The 20,291-nt window shown below is 43.7% G+C and overlaps 1 protein-coding gene across 6 annotated transcripts in view; it reads right to left on the bottom strand.

Moving 5' to 3' along the window:
* LOC121293264 (lisH domain-containing protein ARMC9) overlaps window positions 1–20,291 on the bottom strand; it is a 114,731-nt gene that overhangs the window by 52,889 nt on the left and 41,551 nt on the right. For 5 of the 6 annotated variants that reach the window (XR_005946478.1, XM_041216165.1, XM_041216143.1 and 2 more), the window contains exons 8-11: window positions 19,666–19,823; window positions 16,955–17,041; window positions 8,455–8,493; window positions 5,363–5,400 (exon numbers count right to left, since the gene is read on the bottom strand). Coding sequence is in view for 5 of the 6 variants with exons in the window: in XM_041216165.1 (XP_041072099.1) it covers window positions 5,363–5,400; window positions 8,455–8,493; window positions 16,955–17,041; window positions 19,666–19,823 (322 nt within the window). In the remaining variant the exon portion in view is untranslated. The remainder of the gene's footprint in view (window positions 1–5,362; window positions 5,401–8,454; window positions 8,494–16,954; window positions 17,042–19,665; window positions 19,824–20,291) is intronic. The other variant, XM_041216157.1, reaches the window with a different exon arrangement.

A 20,291-nucleotide genomic window follows, 5' to 3' on the forward strand; every position in this document is an offset into this window, starting at 1 on the left:
TGTTGATGTCTTGGGTCTGGTTCAGAACATCACAGTCTTGGCCATGGGCTGTTACAAATGGTCGGTGAGAGGAAGGTCCAGTTGTGAGTGGTGAGTGGGAGAGGAAGGTGTACCGGGGGTGGAGGTGAGAGAGGAAGGTCTAGTTGTGACTGGGAGAGGAAGGTGTACTAGGAGGCGTGGGGACGTGGGGGAGTGTGCGAGGTTGGGAGGGTGGAGAACAAAGGTGTCAAGGAGGTGAGATTGGGGGGGGTGGGGAATGAAGATGTCGGTGTGGGGCAGGTTGGGGGGCAGAGGATGAAGGTGTCAGGGGGTGGTGAGGTTGGGATAGGGAGGGAAGGATTACGGGGGGGGGGTGTAATCGGGGACAATGTGGCCATTGGAGAGGTAGGTAAGGGAGAGAGTTTGGAGGGGGGGAAGGAGCTCGGAGTTGGGAGAATGTGGCCGGTGGGGGAGGAGGGAGGCAGTTTAGAGGTGGGGTGGGGGGGGGCAGGGTAAGGTGTCCGGGGGAGACAAGGATGTTCGGAGAGGGGAAGGTGTCCGGGGAGAGGAGACAGTTTGGAAGGGGAGGCAGGGGATCAGTGGGCGGGGGGGTGGGTGTGTGTGTGTTTGTGTGTGTGTCTCCAGGTGGAGGAGGAAGGTTGTGGGAAGGGAGTAAGAGAAAGGGGATGTCCAGGTGAATGTATAAGGGAGGGTTCTGTGATGTCAATGACCACCTCCAGGGGAACAACCGGAGAGTGGGCATGGTAGGAGGGAATAGAAACATAGAAGGTCATTTGAGCCTGCTCTGCCATTCAATATGATCATGGCTGATCCCCCATCTCAACACCATATTCCCACTTTCTCTCTATTCCCCTTGATGCCCCTAATATCCAAAAAATTACCAATTACTTTTTTGAATATACTCAGTGACCGGCCTCCACAGCCTTCTGTGGTAGAGAATTCCACAGATTGACCACCCTCTGAGTGAAGAGATTTTTCCTCATTTCAGTCCTAAATGGCCTGCCCCATATCCTGAGACTGTGGCCTCTGGTTCTAGCTCCCCAAATGGGGAAACATCCTCCCTGCATCTAGTCTGTCTAGCCCTGTTAGAATTTTATACGTTTCAATCAGATCCCCCCTCATTCTTCTAAACTCAAGTGAATACAGGCTCAGTCAAACCAATCTCTCCTCATACGACAGTCCTGCCATCCTTGGTATCACCTTAGTGAACCTTCGCTGCACTCCCTCTATGCAAGTATATCCTTTCTTAGGTAGGGAGACCAAAACTGCATGCAATACTCCAGGCATGGTCTCACCAAGGCCTTGTATAACTGCAGTAAGACCTACTTCTGAACTCAAATCCTCGTGAAATGAAGGCCAAAATATCATATGCCTTCCTAATTGTTTGCTGCACCTGCCTGTTTACTTTCACTGACTGGTGTACAAGGACACCCAGATCCCTTTGTACATCCACATTTCCCAATACATCACCATTTAAATAATACTCTGCCTTTCTGTTTTTCACACCGAGCATATAACTTCACATTTATCCACATTATACTGCATCTGCGATGTGTTTGCCCACACACACAACTTGTCTAAATCACCCTGAAGCCTCCTTGCATCCTCCTCACAACCCCGCCCAGTTTTGTGTCATCGGCAAACTTGGAAATATTGCATAAAAACAAAAAAACTGCGGATGCTGGAAATCCAAAACAAAAACAGAATTACCTGGAAAAACTCAGTAGGTCTGGCAGCATCGGCGGAGAAGAAAAGAGTTGACATTTCGAGTCCTCATGACCCTTCAACAGAACTGGTTGAAGGGTCATGAGGACTCGAAATGTCAACTCTTTTCTTCTCCGCCGATGCTGCCAGACCTGCTGAGTTTTTCCTTGGAAATATTGCATTTTGTTTCCTCATTCAAGTCATTTATAAACATCATGAATAGCTGGGGCCCAAGCACTGATCCCTCCAGACATCACTAGTCACCGCCAGCTATCCGGAAAAAGACCCATTTATTCCCACTGTCTTTCTGGTCTGTCAACTAATTCTCAATCCATGCCAGTATATTACACCTGATCCTGTGTGCTTTAATTTTGCCCACTAGCCTCTTATGAGGGACTTTATCAAAAGCCTTCTTGAAATCCAAATACACCACTTCCGCTGGTTCTCCCTTATCTATTCTGCTAGTTATATCCTCAAAAAACTCAAGTAAATTAGTTAAGCATGATTTCCCTTTCATAAAGCCATGGTGACTATAAGAGGGGGCAGAGGGAGCTGGAATGGTGGGAAGATGAGGGTGCATTGTTAGCGGTAGAAGGAATGGCGAGGTTGGTGAAGACTCAGAGGCAGACACGCACCCTGGGGGTGGGAAGGCAGAGACTGGAGAGGTCAATGTGCATGGGGGTGGGATTCACATGGGGATAGGGAACGTGTACGTTCACCTGAACATCCTGGAAAGGCAAGGGTTGGTCGGTGATGGTGGGGCGGTGGTGCCAGGGAATCGACAGCAATGGAGGAAAGGACATGTGTGGCTAGTGGAGGGGAAAAGGTGGCGGAGTTGATCAAAAACTTGACTACGGCCGTCATTGTCGAAATCAAAAGTGCGCAGAGCCTCGTGGTGGATGGGCACAGGTGCTGCGTGGGAGTGCAATGATCGGGTGGGTGGAGGGTGGAGATGCAGGTCAGCTCAGATGGACAACTGAAAGAGAAAGCAGCACTGAAAATGCTCAGGACAGTAAGATGAGTTTGATGAATGAAGGCTCTGAGTGCGTGGGAGAGTGCTTACACGAGGCTCCGAAAAGCTCTGCCACACACATACTTCACCCTCCAGAATCACTTGTGGTCCAGCTGCATGCAGCTGAACAGCAGGGGAGGATTCACGGAGCTTGACAATAAAGCTGAAAGACGACATTACGCATTACTCAATGAAAGTGAGTTTTTTCAGATTATAAAGTGACAAAATGTGTTCACCCATGCAACCACTTATGATCAGAATTTCTTAACTTTTCTAGACCTACCACTTCTTCTAGGTGCTGCCCTGACATCCACAGCAGGAGCGGAGACAGCCTGGGCAATGCTTGGCCCTAGTGCGTGCATCCTCTGGAGAGCGGAGGCTTGAGAGCCCTGGCTTGCTTTGGCTGTCCTCCTGTGGGCTAGCTGCTCCCTCTGGGGTGACAGAGGGTGAGGTTGAGGGGGTCACAGAAACAGGGGACTCAGTGGGAGCTGCCGCTCCTCCTCCCTTCGGGTGCCTCAGGGCCCCAGCCTGACTCCTTGAAGGGAAAGGGCGTCAAGATGCTCTGTTTTCCTCTCGCGTCACCACTGCAGGAACTCACCCATGGTTACCCCAATGGAGTGCAGGCCTGTGTGCATCTCCGCATTCTGCTGGATCAAAATGTCCATGGGGTCTGCCATCCTTCCCATGGAAATCTCCATGCATGCATATGTGGACACTACTTCATGAGACAGTAGGTGGACACACTCCTTTGACTCAAGTGTCACCCTGTTGAGGGCTTCCAATAGCTCTACTTGATGTTCCCTTGCCTTCTGCTGGCTCTCCATGATGAGTTGGAAGGCCAAATCCAGAGGCTCATCATCTGACTCAGACCTCACAGATGCCTCTTCCCCAGCAGTCCTTCGAGTTCCAGGGGGGGTGCTCAGTTGAACCTGCCTCCTCCTGCTGCTGACACTTGTCTCTGCGGTGATCACCAGATTGTGAACCCGATCTAGGTCCCACCGAGGAATGTGGCTCTGCACTGGTGGAGGTGTGGGTAAGCGCTGTGACGGGTCTTCTAGGCTGCTTATTTCCAACTCTTCAATGGAGGCGCCTTGATGATCACATTGGTGCAATCAATGATGCCCTGCATCTGGGAGAATCCAATGATGATGGTGAAATCCACTGCCCTCTCTCCTTGTGAGGCCCCATCTGCCTGACATTGAATGTCTATGCAGTTCTCACAAAATGGGCATCAATTACCTGTAAGATGCAGTCTTGTGCAGTCATTTACAAAGCATCAACGCCTCAGAAGGAGCCAAAGATGAAGAACTTCAACACCATAGTGGCTTTGACAGCTACAGGCAGGGCATGGAGAGCTGTGCTGTGAGGTGTGAGGACTTAACATTTAAATAATAAATCTAACCGCCACAGATGGACAGGCAGGAAAACTTTCTGGCGCAGAAATGTTGGGGAACAGACTATTCACACCTTTCATCTCCAAAGCCACCTCCATAGTGCTGGGAAGATTCTGCTCATTAACTCAGTTTCTCACTCCACGGATGCTGCCAGGCCTGTTTCGTATCTCCAGCATTTTCTGTTTTTATTAATCATCAGCCTTTGTTCAGTTGTAGCACTCTCATGGGTTCAAGTCCCACTCCAGAGACTGAGACATATAATTCGAACTAATAGTTTAGCACAGTACGAAGGAGTGCTTCATTGTTGGAGATGCCATTTTTTGGATAAGAAGTTAAATTGAGACTCCATCTGTCCTCAGAGTGAAGTAAAATATCTCATGGTGTTAAGCAAAGAAAAGCAGAAGGGTTCTGTTGTCCCAGCCAACATTTATCCTTTAAGAAACATCGCTAAAACAAATGATCTAATCATTGGGGTTAGTGAGGCCTTACTATGCAAAATGCCTGTTGCGTTTCTCTATATTATTACAGTGACAAAGATTTTAAAATATTTCATTAACCATGAAGTGCTTTTGTATGTCTTGAGTTCGTGAACGGTACATATAAATTCAAGTTTTTCTTCATTTAAAAAATAAATTTCATGATTTGAAATACAACAGATCCCCCTATTCATCATGATAACCACATAGTCAGATTCTGGTTTTTGACTGTAGAAGAGAATATCCTTTGAAAAGAATTTCACCAACAGCTACAGCAAGAACCATGAAAAATAATAGGTAGAAAAATATATTTTATAATCATAAAAAAGTAAAAGTAGTTTTGAAAAGGGGAGTTAAAGGTAAATAAAATACTTGTACATTAAGCAAATACTGTTAATCATAGTGGAACACAGAACAAATACTACAAATAACTGAAAATAAGAGGTTTTGGTTGAAAAGAATAAATTTTCATCTTAAATAACCTTTATAAAGTGGTAGGTAAATTGCATTACAAATATTAAACTTGCTTATTTGCAATTTTATTTTCAAAAGATATGAAAATACTTTAACTGAGTCAACAACGTTTTACTGCTTCAGCAAATATGCTGTTTTACACCTATGGACAAGTCAAGGCATATTTAGGTTGCAGGTGGCATGGCTATAAATATCAAAAACTGCACTTCATGCCTGGACCACAAATGAAGAGCACCACTGGAGATGGATTAGTATAAGAAAATATACAAACATGAAACTTTCAAAGGATTTAAATCACATACGTGGTAGGAACGATGGATGCCCTCAGCATGGATGATGCCTGTTTTAAAAGAAATTTAAAGAACACTGTTTAAATTGACTGTTTCAATTGTAATTCAGTCAAGCAATACATGCAGCTTCTATGCATTTGCAAAACAAAAATCAGCACATTCCCAATGGCAACACCTTTGCAGGTTATGGTATTTTCTGCTTTTCATTAATAGAGCTAAATGTTGCTTGTAAATATTTCATGCACTGCACAAAATGAGCAGCAAGGTAAGGCATAATAAACAAAGCTTCATGCTAAAATCACCTCATACATTGCTTGTAAGTAGTCCAGCAAATTAGTGTTTCAGTTTGAAACCACTTATTATTAAACATGTGACAAATACATATTGAACAATTGCAACAGAAGGTTAACAGATAAAGTTCTTGAATTTATAAGCTTGCTTAGGAGATGCAACAGATATATAAACAATGCGCCAAAATTGGGTTTCAATTAATTAATGCTTCCTTCTTTACATAGGCTGAGAATGAAATTTAGGTCTTAAACATTATGGCCAGGATTTTGGTGTCTGCAACGAACAAAGAGCACTCGCATTCTGACAGACTCACCATTATTTCGACTGGAAAATTCAGGCCACAGTATGATTTGATATTATAACTTTTTAATAAGATTTTCTTGACAGAAATTAATTGGAAGAATTCATTTTCAATATAATTCAATTGTAAAGAAATTTACACAGCTAACATACAGTGGAATCTGTTTTAGTGATCAGTGTGTGAAGTGAATATGATGTTTAAATTGTGTTTGCCAAAAATCATTTGAAGTCAGGGAGGAGATAGCAGATGCTCTGAGCATGATTTTCCAATGTTCACTAGATATATGGGAGGTACCGGAGGACTGGAGAAATGCAAACGTAGTTCCATTGTTTAAAAAGGGATCAATGGAAATGCCAAACAATTATAGGCCAGTTAGTCTTACATTGGTGGTGAGCAAATTAGTAGAATCAATCCTGACAGATAGGATTAATTGTCATGTGGAAAGGCATGGACTAGTCAGGGATAGTCAGCATGGATTTGTTAAAGGAAGGTCTTGCCTCACAAATTTGATTGAATTCTTTGAGGAAGTGACAAGAAGGGTTGATGAAGGTAGTGCAGTGGATGTTGTGTACATGGATTTTAGCCAAGCATTTGACAAAGGCCCACATGGCAGATTGGTCAGGAAAGTAAAATTCCATGGGATTCAGGGTAACGTGGCAAACTGGATAAAAGGTTGGCTTTGTAACAAAAAACAAAGGGTAATGGTCAATGGATGCCCTTGCAAATGGAAAGTTGCCTCAAGTGGTGTTCCACAGGGCTTGGTGTTGGGACCCTTGCTGTTTGTGTTATATATTAACGATTTGGACCTGAACGTGGGGGGCATGATTGGGAAATTTGCAGATGACACAAAGATTGGCCGAGTAGTGGATAGCGTAGAGGATAGCCATAATCTCCAAAACGATATAGATGGGTTAGTGGAGTGGATGGTTAAGTGGCAGATGGATTTTAACATAGAGAAGTGAGAGGTCATACATTTAGGGAGGTCAAACAGTTGCAGGGATTAGAAAATAAATGGGAATATACTAAGAGGGGTAGATGAAGTGAGAGATCTTGGTGTACAAGTACACAGGTCCATGAAGGCAGCAGTTCAAGTAGACAAAGTTGTAAAGAAGGCATATGGAATGCTCTCCTTCATTGGCAGTGGTATAGAATATAAAAGTAAGGATATAATGTTGGAATTGTATAAAACACTGATAAGGCCACAGCTGGAATACTGTGTGCAGTTCTGGTCACATTACAGGAAGGACGTAATAGCTCTGGAGAGAGTGCAGAGGAGGTTTACAAGAACGTTGCCAGGGTTTGAAAAGTGTAGCTATGAGGAGACATTGGATAGGTTGGGGTTATTTTCCTTAGAACAAAGAAGGCTGAGAGGTGACTTGATTGAGGTGTACAAAATTATAAGTGGAATAGTAAGAATGGACAGGATAAAATTGTTTCTCTTGATGGAGAATTCTAGAACCAGGTGACAGAAATTCAAGATAAGTGGCAGAAGTTGTAGGGGGGGACATGATAAAGAACTTTTTTACGCAGAGGGTAGTGGGTGTCTGAAATTCACTGCCCAAGTTGGTGGTAGAGGCAGAAACTTTAAACTCTTTCAAAAAGTACCTGGATCTACACCTAAAGTGCTGTAAGCTGCAGGGCTATGGGCTGGGTGCAGGAAGGTGGGATTAGAAAGAGCTCCTGTGTGTCCTCGGGCTGGCATGGACAAGATGGGTCAAATGGCCTCCTTCTGTGCTGTAACTTTTCTGTGGTTCTATGGTTAATCCCACGTTGTCTTGGTTGGTTGTACTGAACAATTTTGTGCTGGAATCCCTATTGGTTTCAATTTTCTAATTTGCCTTCCATCAAACTGCAAATTTCTGAATTTTAGGGTGCCAATGAGCAGCAATGCTGAATAGGTGAGCAATTCTGTTTCACATTCATCAGCTATTCTGGTGCCTTGACATGATGCAAGATCAGATGTTAATACAATAAAAAGTTATTCTGTTCATAATTTCAACCCATATCCAGTACTGTGAAAACGACTCAGCTGTTTAAAGTGCCAATTCCAGCATGCTGTTTTTATGGAGTGAAATAAAGAATGGAACAATATAATAGCCTTCAAATTCTTTTTACTTTAATGGCATTTAAGTAAGGTGGCAAGGATAAGAAAATGATTAGCATTTTAACGGTCAGCTGTTTGGAGGGTATGAACTTTCAACAATAATGTACAGTAATACAATGAAATCCATAGTACATTGGGATCATGGGATAGCTACGTTCAACTATGTTGTTCAGTTGATCATATCACCACTTGAGTTATTGAGCACTGTTGATCACTATGACCAGGTTCTGCTGTATTTTGGATTAATTTTTCAATACAACTTTTTAAGAAGATAATTATGTAACTAATTCCAATTTAGAAATTAATATGTTGTGTAAATTATAAGAAAAATGTAATATTGATGGAATTAGAGGAAAGGGTAGGACAGGAACAGACATTCGAAGTCTAGAAAGAATATTAGAAACTCACAGATCCTTCACTGTTACAAGGGCTCTTAAAGTAAACATCCTTTTTTTGGACAGGTAACCAGACAACAAAATAGAAAACATTCACAGAGTTAGAAAATTTACAAAAATTAAAGCAAAATTATGTTAATAAAAAGCAATTAATCATCTAGATTTTAGCCTTTTGCCTCCACCAGACAAAAGATCTTATTTAAGTGAAAAGCTAAGGGGTTAAAGTGTCCTGCTGTAGGCAAAAGGTTGAAGTTTAAAAGTAAAAACAAAAATAAGTACATTGTTGAAAATAAATTTTCTTTAAAAACTGTCTTAAATTAATAAGTTATAAGAACTATATAAAAAATGTAAGAAAGTCATTTACATGTTATGTCATCAGGATAATTATAGCAAGAAATGTAAGAGACCTGACAGAAAGTTTTCAGTAAAAGATGACAAATAATTATTATACAACTATAATTCTTAAACTTCATGTTCAAAATGTTCAGTATCAAGCAAGTTCAATGTTGCAAAACTAACATTTGAAAGGAAGAAAGTGCAATTTCAAAAACAGTGAATAGTGGTAAAACTGAAAAATTAGGGATACTTTTGTTGACAAAAGCAGTGGTTGCTTGATTTGAACAATTAGATCAAAATACAGGAGCGGATGCATGATCCAACAAAAGGAACATAGTGCTATTGAGTGAATCAAAGAATGTTCAGCATGACTCTGAACCACGTTATTTTGTGCATTAAATAATTCAAGAATTTTGCTATAAGCACAAAAAATATATCCCCCACCACAGTTCTCTAATGCTGAGATCCATTGAATGAAGCAAAGGTGAGCTCAGGTAATGGTCTATCACAGTTAGCCATTACTGTAAACTGTTAAGATATTAAGCTTAAAGATTAAAATAAATACTACATTCCAACACTGCCCCAAAATCTGCAATGTAAACTGTTAAAAGATGATCAATTACAAGCAGTATCAAGCGTTACTGTACTATGAAAAAATTGTCAACTGCATTCCATTTTTAAGAACTGAGTTTTGAAATTAAAATATAAGTAGACTTAAGCTGATCACTAAATAAATAATTCATATATAATACAAATATTTATATAAATTAACAGTTACAATCAGGAGACAAGAGGTGGAATGGTTCCGCTCTTTTCCCGCTCCTTGGGCTGAATAATATGGAGGAGGGGACTCCCCCCGGAAGCAAGGTCGAAGTGGAGCCAACATGCTCGATGCCAACCCATTCCATAGCCATAATGCCTGCGGGATGGCTAAATGAAAGGCAAGTGGGACTTTTGCCCCTCACAATACCCAATTGGCTGGCAGCACCAACAGCACGTCAATGGCAGCTGCTGGGACTGCATGAGAAGAAAGAAGGCGGCTCATGGATCTCCAGGGCATGTAAGTCCAGGGTCTTGGACAGGAAGGGTTTGGGTAAGTCAAGGAAGGGGACCGAGTTGAGGGGGAGGGGGTGGGTTTAAGGCTGCGGACAGGTAGGAAGAGCAGTGGGGGGCGGGGGTGGGGTGTTCAATCTTAGGGGGGATCTTAGGATCGGTAAAGGGCAGACCCTGAAGAGAAAATGTCCCCCTTCCTTCCCTCCCTCCCTTAGAAGAACTTTAAAAAACAATCAAGCTGCTTGCTCCTACCCAACTGTTCACATCAAACATTTTATGGTGTGGGCAGCTTATTATTAGAGTCAACTGGCTTGATTACTTATTTGAATATGGCAGGCAGAATGCCGATTTTGACACCCACCCAGCCCCCCATATTATGGGGGTGAGCGAGAAGGTACTGGGGTGGGCACCTGCCCTATTTTACATGCCCACCCCCGCACAAAGCACATCTGGCAGGGGCACATAAAATACAACTCCTTGTTTGACCACAACAGGATTTTTAAAAGGATATGATATGCTTGCCAATTCAATGAGTGTTTAACTGCTTACGTGCTGTGACTTTAAAAGACACGAATGGAGAGGTTTCTTTAAAAAGGAAAAGAGGATAGTTTTTATTGTGCTACCCAGTCTAAGTAAAATAACAATAACACTACAGGTGGAATTTTCTGTGCCGTTGGCATTGGGTGTCATGGTGGGGGTGGGGGGGCGCGTGAGCAGACAATATGGCGGGAAGCCAAAAATCGGTTTCACGATGTCATGAAACCAGTTTGCAATCATCTGCTCCACCTGTCAACAGTGGGCCACGTTTCCTTCCGCCGCACATCGGGAACATCATTTTAATACACCTGCATATCATTATAAGCCCTACTCGCCAGAATCATCCCTCCATACTGGATCATCCAGGCACAATGGCTGGCTCACAACAGCAGTTATAAGGCGTGCATCTGGTGAGCTGCACTTTGAGGGGAACTTGGAGGTGAATGTACAGTAACGTTGCACACCACTCACGAGAGTCACCTGTTGGACCTCAAGCGTTGAGGCACAGCGCATTCAGGCAAGGCAAATCACATTTTCCTGGCTGACTGACAGTGCGGTGCTGGGGCAAGAGCTGCACTGCGGTTGATGGTATTGCAAGGGGGGTGCAGAGGGAAGTGGCCACGCATTAAGGAAACTTTGTATGAAATGACCTTTCCGCCGCAGCTGAAACAGTTCAGGCGCAGACACATTGACATGCTTGGAGTTGGGTCTCTAGCTTATCTGCCCACTCAAGCAACAGAGGCCTGAACATGCCACCAAATGCTCCAATGTGCTTTTCACCCCCTCAAGTATAGACTGCAAACTAATGTGTGTTTTCATGGACTGCAGAAAAATTGGACGACTGAGCACGTTGTTCAATCGCCTTGTGGAAGCTGGCCATGGAGCAGTCACTGGTGGAGGCACTCACAGCCCCTTGCCATGTCATCATTCTGGTTTGAACCAGTTTCCCCCATGGTTCAAGCTAATAATGCAGCCTTGCAGTGTGGGTTAGGAGAATGCCTGTGCCTGAGCTGAGAGCACAACATGCAGTCCACTGGGCAAAGTTGCCACCAATCGGTCAGGTGGAGAGGGGTGAAGGTGGATGGGGTTTCAGCAGCCATGCAGCGCACTAAGCTCTGGCCATCCAAGAGGTTGCCAACACTCTCTGGGATACTTTAAGGGGCCTTCAGACTTAACCAAGAGAGGTTCTTGGTATACCCAAGCTTTCATCCCATAGGAGAAGTACATCAGGTGCATAGAGCCTGGTGATCTAGCTGTATGCCGCATAGCTTAAAGAGAGCAGAGATGAAGGAGAAAAGAGTGACAGAGGCACCTGACTGGGCAGAGAGAGGAGCAGCACCCTTAAGAAGAAGGGGCAGCTGGGGCTCCCGCACAGTCCGCTTAAGAGCCACAATGAGCCGCTGCTGGTTGGCACCTAGCTAAACCCAGGGTCTGTAGATGGCACTTGCCATTCCTGCAAATGACCAAGAACCAGTGTCGCTGAAGACTGTGCATGTCCAGGGAATGTTCGGTCACATCTGTTACCTGCTACAGGATTTGGCGCCACAGGGACATGGAGGGCATCCACTGCCAATGGCCATGAAAGTGACCGCGGCACTCAATGTTTGCGCCAGTGACTCCTTTCAGGGTTCCTGGGGTGACCTCCGTGGGATATTGCAGGCCTCCATGCACAAATGCATCCATATCTTCTGAGGTGCAGGGGGTTCTGGATGTCCTACTGCATGAATCACAAAAGGCTAGTAACCAAGTACAGCAAGTAATTAGGAAAGCTAATAGAATGTTATCATTTATTGCGAGGCAAATTGAATACAAAAGTACGGAGGTCATGCTTCAGTTGTACAGGGCACTAGTGAGACCATATTTGGAATACTGTGTACAGTGTTGGTCACTTTATTTACGGAAGGATATAAATGCATTGGAAGCAGTTCAGAGTAGGTTTACCAGACTAATACCTGGAATGGGTGGGTTATCTTATGAGGAAAGGTTGCACAGACTAAGCTTGTATCTGCTGGAGTTTAGAAGAGTAAGAAGCAACGTGATTGAAACACAAGATCCTGAGGGATCTTGACAGGGTGGATGTAGAGAGGACGTTTCCTCTTGCGGAAGAAGCTAGAACTAGGGGGTCACTGTTGAAAATAAGGGGTCGCCCATTTAAAACAGAGATGAGGAGAAATTTTTTCACTCAGAGGTTCATGAGTCTTTGGAACTCTCTTCCTGAAAAGGTGGTGGAAGCAGAGACTTTGAATACTTTTAAGGCAGAGGTGGATAGATTCTTGGTAAGCAAGGGGGTGATAGGTTATCGGGGGTAGGTGGGATTCAGATTTCAGGTTACTATCAGATCAGCCATGATTTTATTAAATAGCAAAGCAGGCTCAAGGGGCTGAATGGCCTGCTCCTGCTCCTTGTTCATATGTTTGTATCTGTGAACATTTAACTCCTGTCTGGCTGATGGCAGTGTATATACGCTCTGTGATAAGGCTCCTGTCATGGAGACACAGCAGATGCCCAAAGTCTCTACATTCCAGGAGGATGATGACAATATCCAGTGGGGACACTCCATAGATCCCCACATAGCTTACTTGAATGTCTGACTCCTGTCTGGCTGATGGCACCTTGTTGTGCTCTATGAATAGGGTCATATCATGGTGATGCAGTGGGGAAACTTTAACTTCTCCTGAGCCTATGGCATTCTTCATGAGCTGAAACCTTCAGGACAATACTACCACCGGACACAGATGCTGATGAGATGGGGGGGGGCCAGCCGCAACTCATAGGTGCCGGGAGCACACAGAGGGAATGGTAGAGCTCTGTGACACCAGCCCAGGGAATTCTGGCAGCAATAATAAGTCCCCTCGAGGTGCAGGCATGACTGATGTGACCAGTGACAATGAAGGCACACCATCAGTGTGCTGGGAAGGTTGCACAAAGAAGAGGCCTTGGACTGAGACACCTACCTTTATCTTATGCAGAGACCAAGGTTTCACATCTGAGCAACATGAACACTGCTCATCAGAACAAGGAGCCATAGGCAAGGAGAGATCCTTGAGAGTTTATGAACAAAGTGAACATTATGTAGAGGTGATTAACACCCGTGCCCACTACTTCTTCTTAATCTTCCTAGCCCTGATGCTACGTCTTATTTGCAGATGACACAAAGCTGGGTGGGAGGGTGAGCTGTGCGGAGGATGCAGAAATGTTTCAGTGTGATTTGGACAAGCTGATGCAGTATAATGCGGATAAATGTGAGGTTATCCACTTTGGTCGCAAAAACAGGAAGGCAGATTATCTGAATGGCTTTAAGTTGAGAGAGGGGAATGAGCAACGAGACCTAGATGTCTCCTACACCAGTCGCTGAAGGTAAGCATGCAGGTGCAGCAGGTGGTAAAGAAGGCAAATGGTATGTTGGCCTTCATAGCCAGAGGATTCGAGTACAGATGCAGAGATGTCTTGCTGCAATTATACAGGGTCTTGGTGAGGCCACACCTGGAATATTGTGTGCAGTTTTGACCTCCTTATCTGAGGAAGAATGTTCTTGCTATAGAGGGAGTGCACCGAAGGTTTACCAGACTGATTCCTGGGATGGCGGGACTGACATATGAGGAGAGATTGAGTCGGTTAGGATTATATTTGCTGGAGTTCAGAAGAATGAAGGGAAGGGAAAGCTGGAGTGAGATCACACTGCCCTTTACTCCTATCGCATTGACACAGTTGGAGACCAACTATGGCGTCAGCGATGGAGTTCAACCCACCCAGCAGTGCAGAACCGATGTCCCGGACCAAGGTCTCCTTGGCTGCCACCATCCTACCAATGTTGACGTCAGTATGTTGGCATGCCAGCGTTATCACTTCAAAGTGAAGGTGGCCGGACTCCTCAAACTTGCCATTGCAGCTCCAGCAACTGAGGTATGACCGGATTCAGAGGCTCATCATCTGACTCAGACTCAGCAGATTTCAGGTCTCCAGCAGTTCTCGAAGTGCCAGAAACCTGGGAAATCCATGCCGCCATCCATCTGTGGATCAGACAGTGTGATGTGCTCACCAGATTGTGACCCTGAGGCTACTCTAAAGCTTGGCCTCACCAAAGTGTGTGCCTCTCCGCTGGTGGAGGGTGTGAGTGAGTGCTGCGACAGGCCTTCAATAAGTGTTTCAGCAAATTCCTCTTCTGAGGTTCCTTCAGGGCTTGAGTCAAGGACTTACGTCGTGGGCTCACTCGGCTGTTTCCCAGACATGCCTACGAAAGCAAGGAGAGATATTAGTGCATGGCAGTGGCCTGTGAAACAGGACACATCACTCACAGCATGATTGTTTGATGGATGTTGCACTGCTGGATCCTCACTTTGTTGATCACTGCTGACCTCACCTTCAGTACAGGAATGGTCCAGATCTTCGCTGGCCAGCTGGATGACTCTATTTTCAAATTCCATGAGGACTTTGATTTCAGATATTCCTCCACCAGTCTGCGATCTCTCCCTTTTGTTGTGTGCCCGCTCGTCCTGCATGAAGACAGATGGAAAGAGTGTAAGCAGGACACCTGCTAGGCCAGATGATAAGTATGCCTGGCATGTGTGGGTGGTGAGTGGTCCCATAAACAATGAAGGCATGTGTGAGAGAGTGAATGTCCCTTGAACTGACAGTGAGTGAGATCCCTGTGGATGTGTGATGGGTTTGAGTGTGTGAGCTGAGAGTGATGAGAAGAGTAACTTACCCAGGAGAAATGGAGATCATCATTCATCCTTTTTTGGCACTGGCTGCCCTCCTTTGCCAGGTATTGGCACCAACCACCGCTATCACCGCCTCCAAAGCCAGATTGATGATGTTGCTGCTCCTCCTGCAGCCGGAGCAGGAGTAGGGGACATCACGGCGGGCCTCCACAGCATCCAAAAGGTGTTCTATAGATGTGTAACTGAATCAGGAGGCTGCAGGCTTCTTGCCTTTTGGGGCCATGACTTTTTTGCAGCAGTCCTGGGCTGGAAGCACTGAGAGGTGTGCGTGCAGCTGCACTTTAAGTATGGCATCTGGCATGAAAAAGACAGTGCGACGGGCGAATCGGAGGCCGCCAGTGAAACGGCTTGTTTCCTGGGAATCCATGATTAATGAGGCAGGATTGGGACAATACAGCGTGAAAAGCCACCACTGCGGCCAGCAGGTAAAACTTTTATTTCCCGCCCGCTAATGCACTTGGTGAAAATCTAGGACGATTCCGCCCTGCAACTTTCACGCACACACTCACACACACGCACTCAGGTTCACACATGAAAAGTAGATTACAAAGTGAGAGGATAGATTAAATGATATTTCTGAGGTCCAATAAAGATTCAATTATATAGTTCTCGTAGGTTGATGACTTGGGTGAATCCAGGCTGAGCTCAGTGGTCCTTCTGGTTCAGCGCCAAGTTGGTTTAAAGATGTTGACAGACATTTATTAGTTCGTCTGGTGACAGCAGCTGCTGGGTTGAGCTCTTTAAAAACTTCTGCTTGCGGCGTGTGGATAGTCACAGAGTAGTCAAAAATAGCAGACAAGGTTCGAACTTGTAAAAATAGGTGGAGGGAGATAACGAGGGAGAGGCTAACACAGGAGGCTTCCGATCTGTTCGTTTCCAGGCTGGCTTGTTCTCCCTGGTTCTTGGGAGTAAAGAAGATTTGTTATCTGATGTCAGTTTTGGTCATGTGACCACATGATCACTATTTCCATTGTCCACATAAATGATTTGAAGTTAGAAGCCATTGCTACACAATGGGGAATGATGGTGGCTGTTCACACCAACTTCTGATGAACTGGTTCCTCACAGCTCTCTTTTATTAAGTGTTGCTTGGAGACATTAATTAAGAACTTTCCAGAGAGTTGAGGGATAGCTGTGTCTGTGCAGAAATTATAAAAGTCAAAGCAAAATACTGCAGATTCTGAAAATCTGAAATAAAAACATGAAAAGCTGGAAAAACTCAGCAGGTCTGGCAGCATCTGTGGAGAGAGAAAGGGAGTTAACGTTTCGAGTCTGTATGACTTTCTTCAGAGCTCTGATGCAGCACTGAGAGAGTGCTGCACAACTGAAGGCATCACATTCCATCTGCTTTCTCAAAAGGATGCAAAAGATCCCATTCCACTAAATGAATTGCAGCAAGGGATTTCTCCCTGCATCCTCCCAGTGGCCATTGTTCATCCAGCGCAAACAAAAACAGATTAGTTAGTCGTTTATCTCAAGTGATCTTTGTGGGACCTTACTGTGCATAAACAGGCTATCATGTTTCCCTGCACAACAGCAGTGACAACTTCAAAAGTTCTTCATTGCTAATGAACTGCTGAGATGTTCTGAAACGCTATGTAAATGCAAGCTTTTCTTTCTAATTTGGATCAGCAACCCAGAGGTCTTGTTTGAATCCCACCATGGCAAATGGTGAAATTTAATTTAAAAATCTGGCAATTTTGTGAGCTTTCACCATTCAACTTTCTGCAGTTGCAGGGTGCTGTTAGCTGCTCATAGATGGTATCTTATTTGAAAATTAAATTAGTCTAGTTATTTCAAAACTAGATTAATGAAACTCAGGTTTAATTCACCAGATTCATAAACAAATCAATGATTTGTACTTACAGTTCCTGGTCTTGTGAAGTCAATGCTTTGTCTCATTTGGTTGCTAAACAGTCGCACACAGACACTCTGAAGATATTCTGGTGTGATCTGGTAAAAGCAAACAGAGATCATCAAGTGATATTTAAATGATACATTTTTCTTTTATAGCTGGTTTCACTTCGTTGTGCGTCTTTTTTGTGGATCACATGTTGTCCCAGCTGAAAGAGCAGGTATGGCTTGCTCTTAGGTCTCATTAGTCAAATGCTGGAAACAATGCAACATCAGTTAAGGATAATTCACCACTAATATTACTTTTTGTTTACTTGCAGAGAATGATTTCTTTCCTACTGATCTGTAAGAGATCAGTATCTTTCTGGAGAATTTAAAAAAGTGTCCTCAAAGGAAGCTTATTGATAAGCTGTATTTGAACTTGTTGGCAGTCTCCTGGATCATTGAAGTATTCCACAGAGATCTAACTTTCAGTGGGCATTAGCTATATTAGTTAACAATCTTAGTATATATAACAAATTGAAGAAATTATTTTGCTCATTATTGTAATGCGTTTTATACATTCCCTGGCTGCTATATCTTAATAGTAGCAACACTACAGTCCTATTCTCTTCAAGTAAATTTTAGAGATGATGTTATATATGCTAATGTATAATGTGGTCATAATCTGACCACATGCTTCCAGTTTCTTTCACGCTTGTATTCAAGCCTATGGGAGTTGCAGACAGCATTGTTTGTCAGTAACTTCTGTCAGGTAAGCTGAACTGTTAGCTTTTGGAGTTAGTGCCCTAGAATATCAAAAGAGGTATCTTTTTTTTCACCAATTTCATGCAGCAATATCTCCACTGCTGGATCAGTGAACCTTGGACTTCTTTTTCCCGAGTAACATAGGCATTAGTTAACTTCCCTTTATAATCCATTTCTTCACAAGCTACGTTGCAGCCTTTTACATGGCTGCGTCATTCCTCAAAATATGGTAATATTCTATTCAGCTCCATATGTGCTCCTTTAGGCAGCTGCTGAGGTCTCTCCAGCCTGTGATCAATGGAAATCTTATGAACTGATGAAAACTTTCACTCTAATGCTATTAGTCTTGCTATAAAAACCCTTGAAAAAGTTACACCTTGTTGGATGAGGTATTACTGGGTTTTTAATGCTGTACTAACTTCAGAATCATTGCTTATGCCCCTGATGGCCCTGAGAAGCTAATTTTATTTTTGTGGAATGTCAAATTTCTTCGCATTGATAAAGAAGTAACAAAAAGGTGAAATTTTAAAAAAATTTGTTTACTGTCACTTTAGCTTCTAAATCCAATCATAATCATTTTATTTTGCTATCAGAAAATTAAAAGAGAAGTTTATTAAGTGCTTTTAACTTCTTAGTTTGCTCTGTGTGAATACTTCAATGTGACTGGCTCATTAGCAGCTTGCTGTTGCAGCATCCTGCATGCCAAGACATCCCCTTAGCTTGGCACCAGATATAAATGCTCAGAAGGAGGTACAGACCGATCATAATTCAGCAGTTCTGGTTTCAGCTTTTCTTTTGCACTCACTTGTTGGATTCCGCCAACACTGAGGATGGGAATGTTAAAGGAGCCTCTTCCTCCTCTTGCCTGTTTGCCCACCACTATTCATGACTGGATACGGCAGGAATGCAGAGTTTTGATCTGATCCATTATTAGCGGATCACTTAGCTCTGTCTATTGCAAGATGCTTTCGCTATTAACATGCATGTAATTCTGTGTTGTAGTTTCACCAGGTTGGCATCTCATTGGAATGAGATTCAAATGAGAATGGGTTCGAATCCCACCATGGAAGCTAGTGGAATTTAAATTCAATAAATAAATCTGGAATTGAAAGCTAGTCTTAGTAACGGCAACCATGAAGCCATCATTGATTGTTGTAAAAACTCATCTGGTTCACTAATGTTCTTTACAGAACAAAGTCATGCTTGCTGCTGCTTCTGAAATGCTCTTCCACACTGTTCATAGAGGCAGGGTTGAACAGCTGATTTGACAGAAATGGTAGAGTGAAGGATATGCAGGGCTGTGAGGTTACGATTGTGTTTGAATACATTTCTGCTGCGGTTTAGGCAGAATGCTTCATGGTTGCCAAGTTTTGAGCTGGTAGATTTGTTCTCAATCTATCCCCTTTAGGTCAGTAATAATGCTACACAGCATGATGGAGGGTAACCAGGGGACCTCTGTGTGAAGGTGGGACTTTATCTCCAAAATAACTGCGCAGTAGTTGCTCCTACCAATACTGTCTTGGACAGATGCATTTGTGACAGGTAGATTGGAGAGAATGAGGTCAAGTACATTTTTCCCTTGAGTTAGTTCTCACCACCTGTTGCAGGCCAGTCCACCAGCTCAGTTGGTAGTGATGCTACAGAGCCCCTCTTGGTATTGAACATTGAAGTTCATCAACAAAAGTACAGTGTCCTTGAAAGCCTCAGTGCTTCTTCCAAGCGGTGTTCAACATGGAGGAGTACTAAGTTATAAGCTGAGGGGAGGGGCGGTAGGTGGTAATCAGGATGAGGTTTCCTTGCCTATGTTTGACCTGATGCCATGAGATTTCATGGGGCCTGGAGTCCATGTTGTGGATCCCCAGGACCACTCCTTCCCATCTGTATACCATTGTGTTGCCACCTCTGGTGGGTCTGTCCTGCTGGTGCCATACCCACATACCCAAGGCTAATGATGGTGAAATCTGGGGGAATCTTACCATTTTTCCATTTACTGTAGCTTCCAAGGAATCTACCAGCTCTGCAGTGACTCCAATCAGACTGTGGTAATCCTCTTGCATCTTGCTGTATCTTTTAATATATGTCGCTGCTTTTCTCTCAGTCTCTACTAACTGTTGCTGAAGTTGTTGCAACAATTCTGCCAATATAAGGTCAACATAATGATCATACAAGAAAATATCCTTGCATATTCTATTTAAATAAAATGTATCCTCCACTACATCACTTTTCCTATAAAAAACTCCCAAGTTCAAGCTTTCAACAATTTCTAATTCTAACAGCTCATTATAATTGAGACATCCTTGCAGTTGTAAAAGTCAAACATCAATTAAATCACATATTGCAAGTTCCTCTTGAGCTCCCTTTTCACTCAAGATATTTCAGAGGCATCCACAGACTCAAGTGTCAGCTGTGGCTCAGTGGGCAGCCCTCTCACCTTTGAGTCATAAGTTTCTGGATTCAAGTTCCACTCCAAGACTTGAGCACTAAAATCAAGACTGGCACTCCAGTGCAGAATGGGGGAATGCTGTACTATCAGAGGTGTTGTCTTTTGTTAAACTGAGGCCCCATCTACCTGCTTGGGTGAATGTAAAAGATCCCATTGCAT

The sequence above is a fragment of the Carcharodon carcharias genome, chromosome 2 (assembly GCF_017639515.1).
Source record: "Carcharodon carcharias isolate sCarCar2 chromosome 2, sCarCar2.pri, whole genome shotgun sequence".
NCBI classification, from domain to species: domain Eukaryota; kingdom Metazoa; phylum Chordata; class Chondrichthyes; order Lamniformes; family Lamnidae; genus Carcharodon; species Carcharodon carcharias.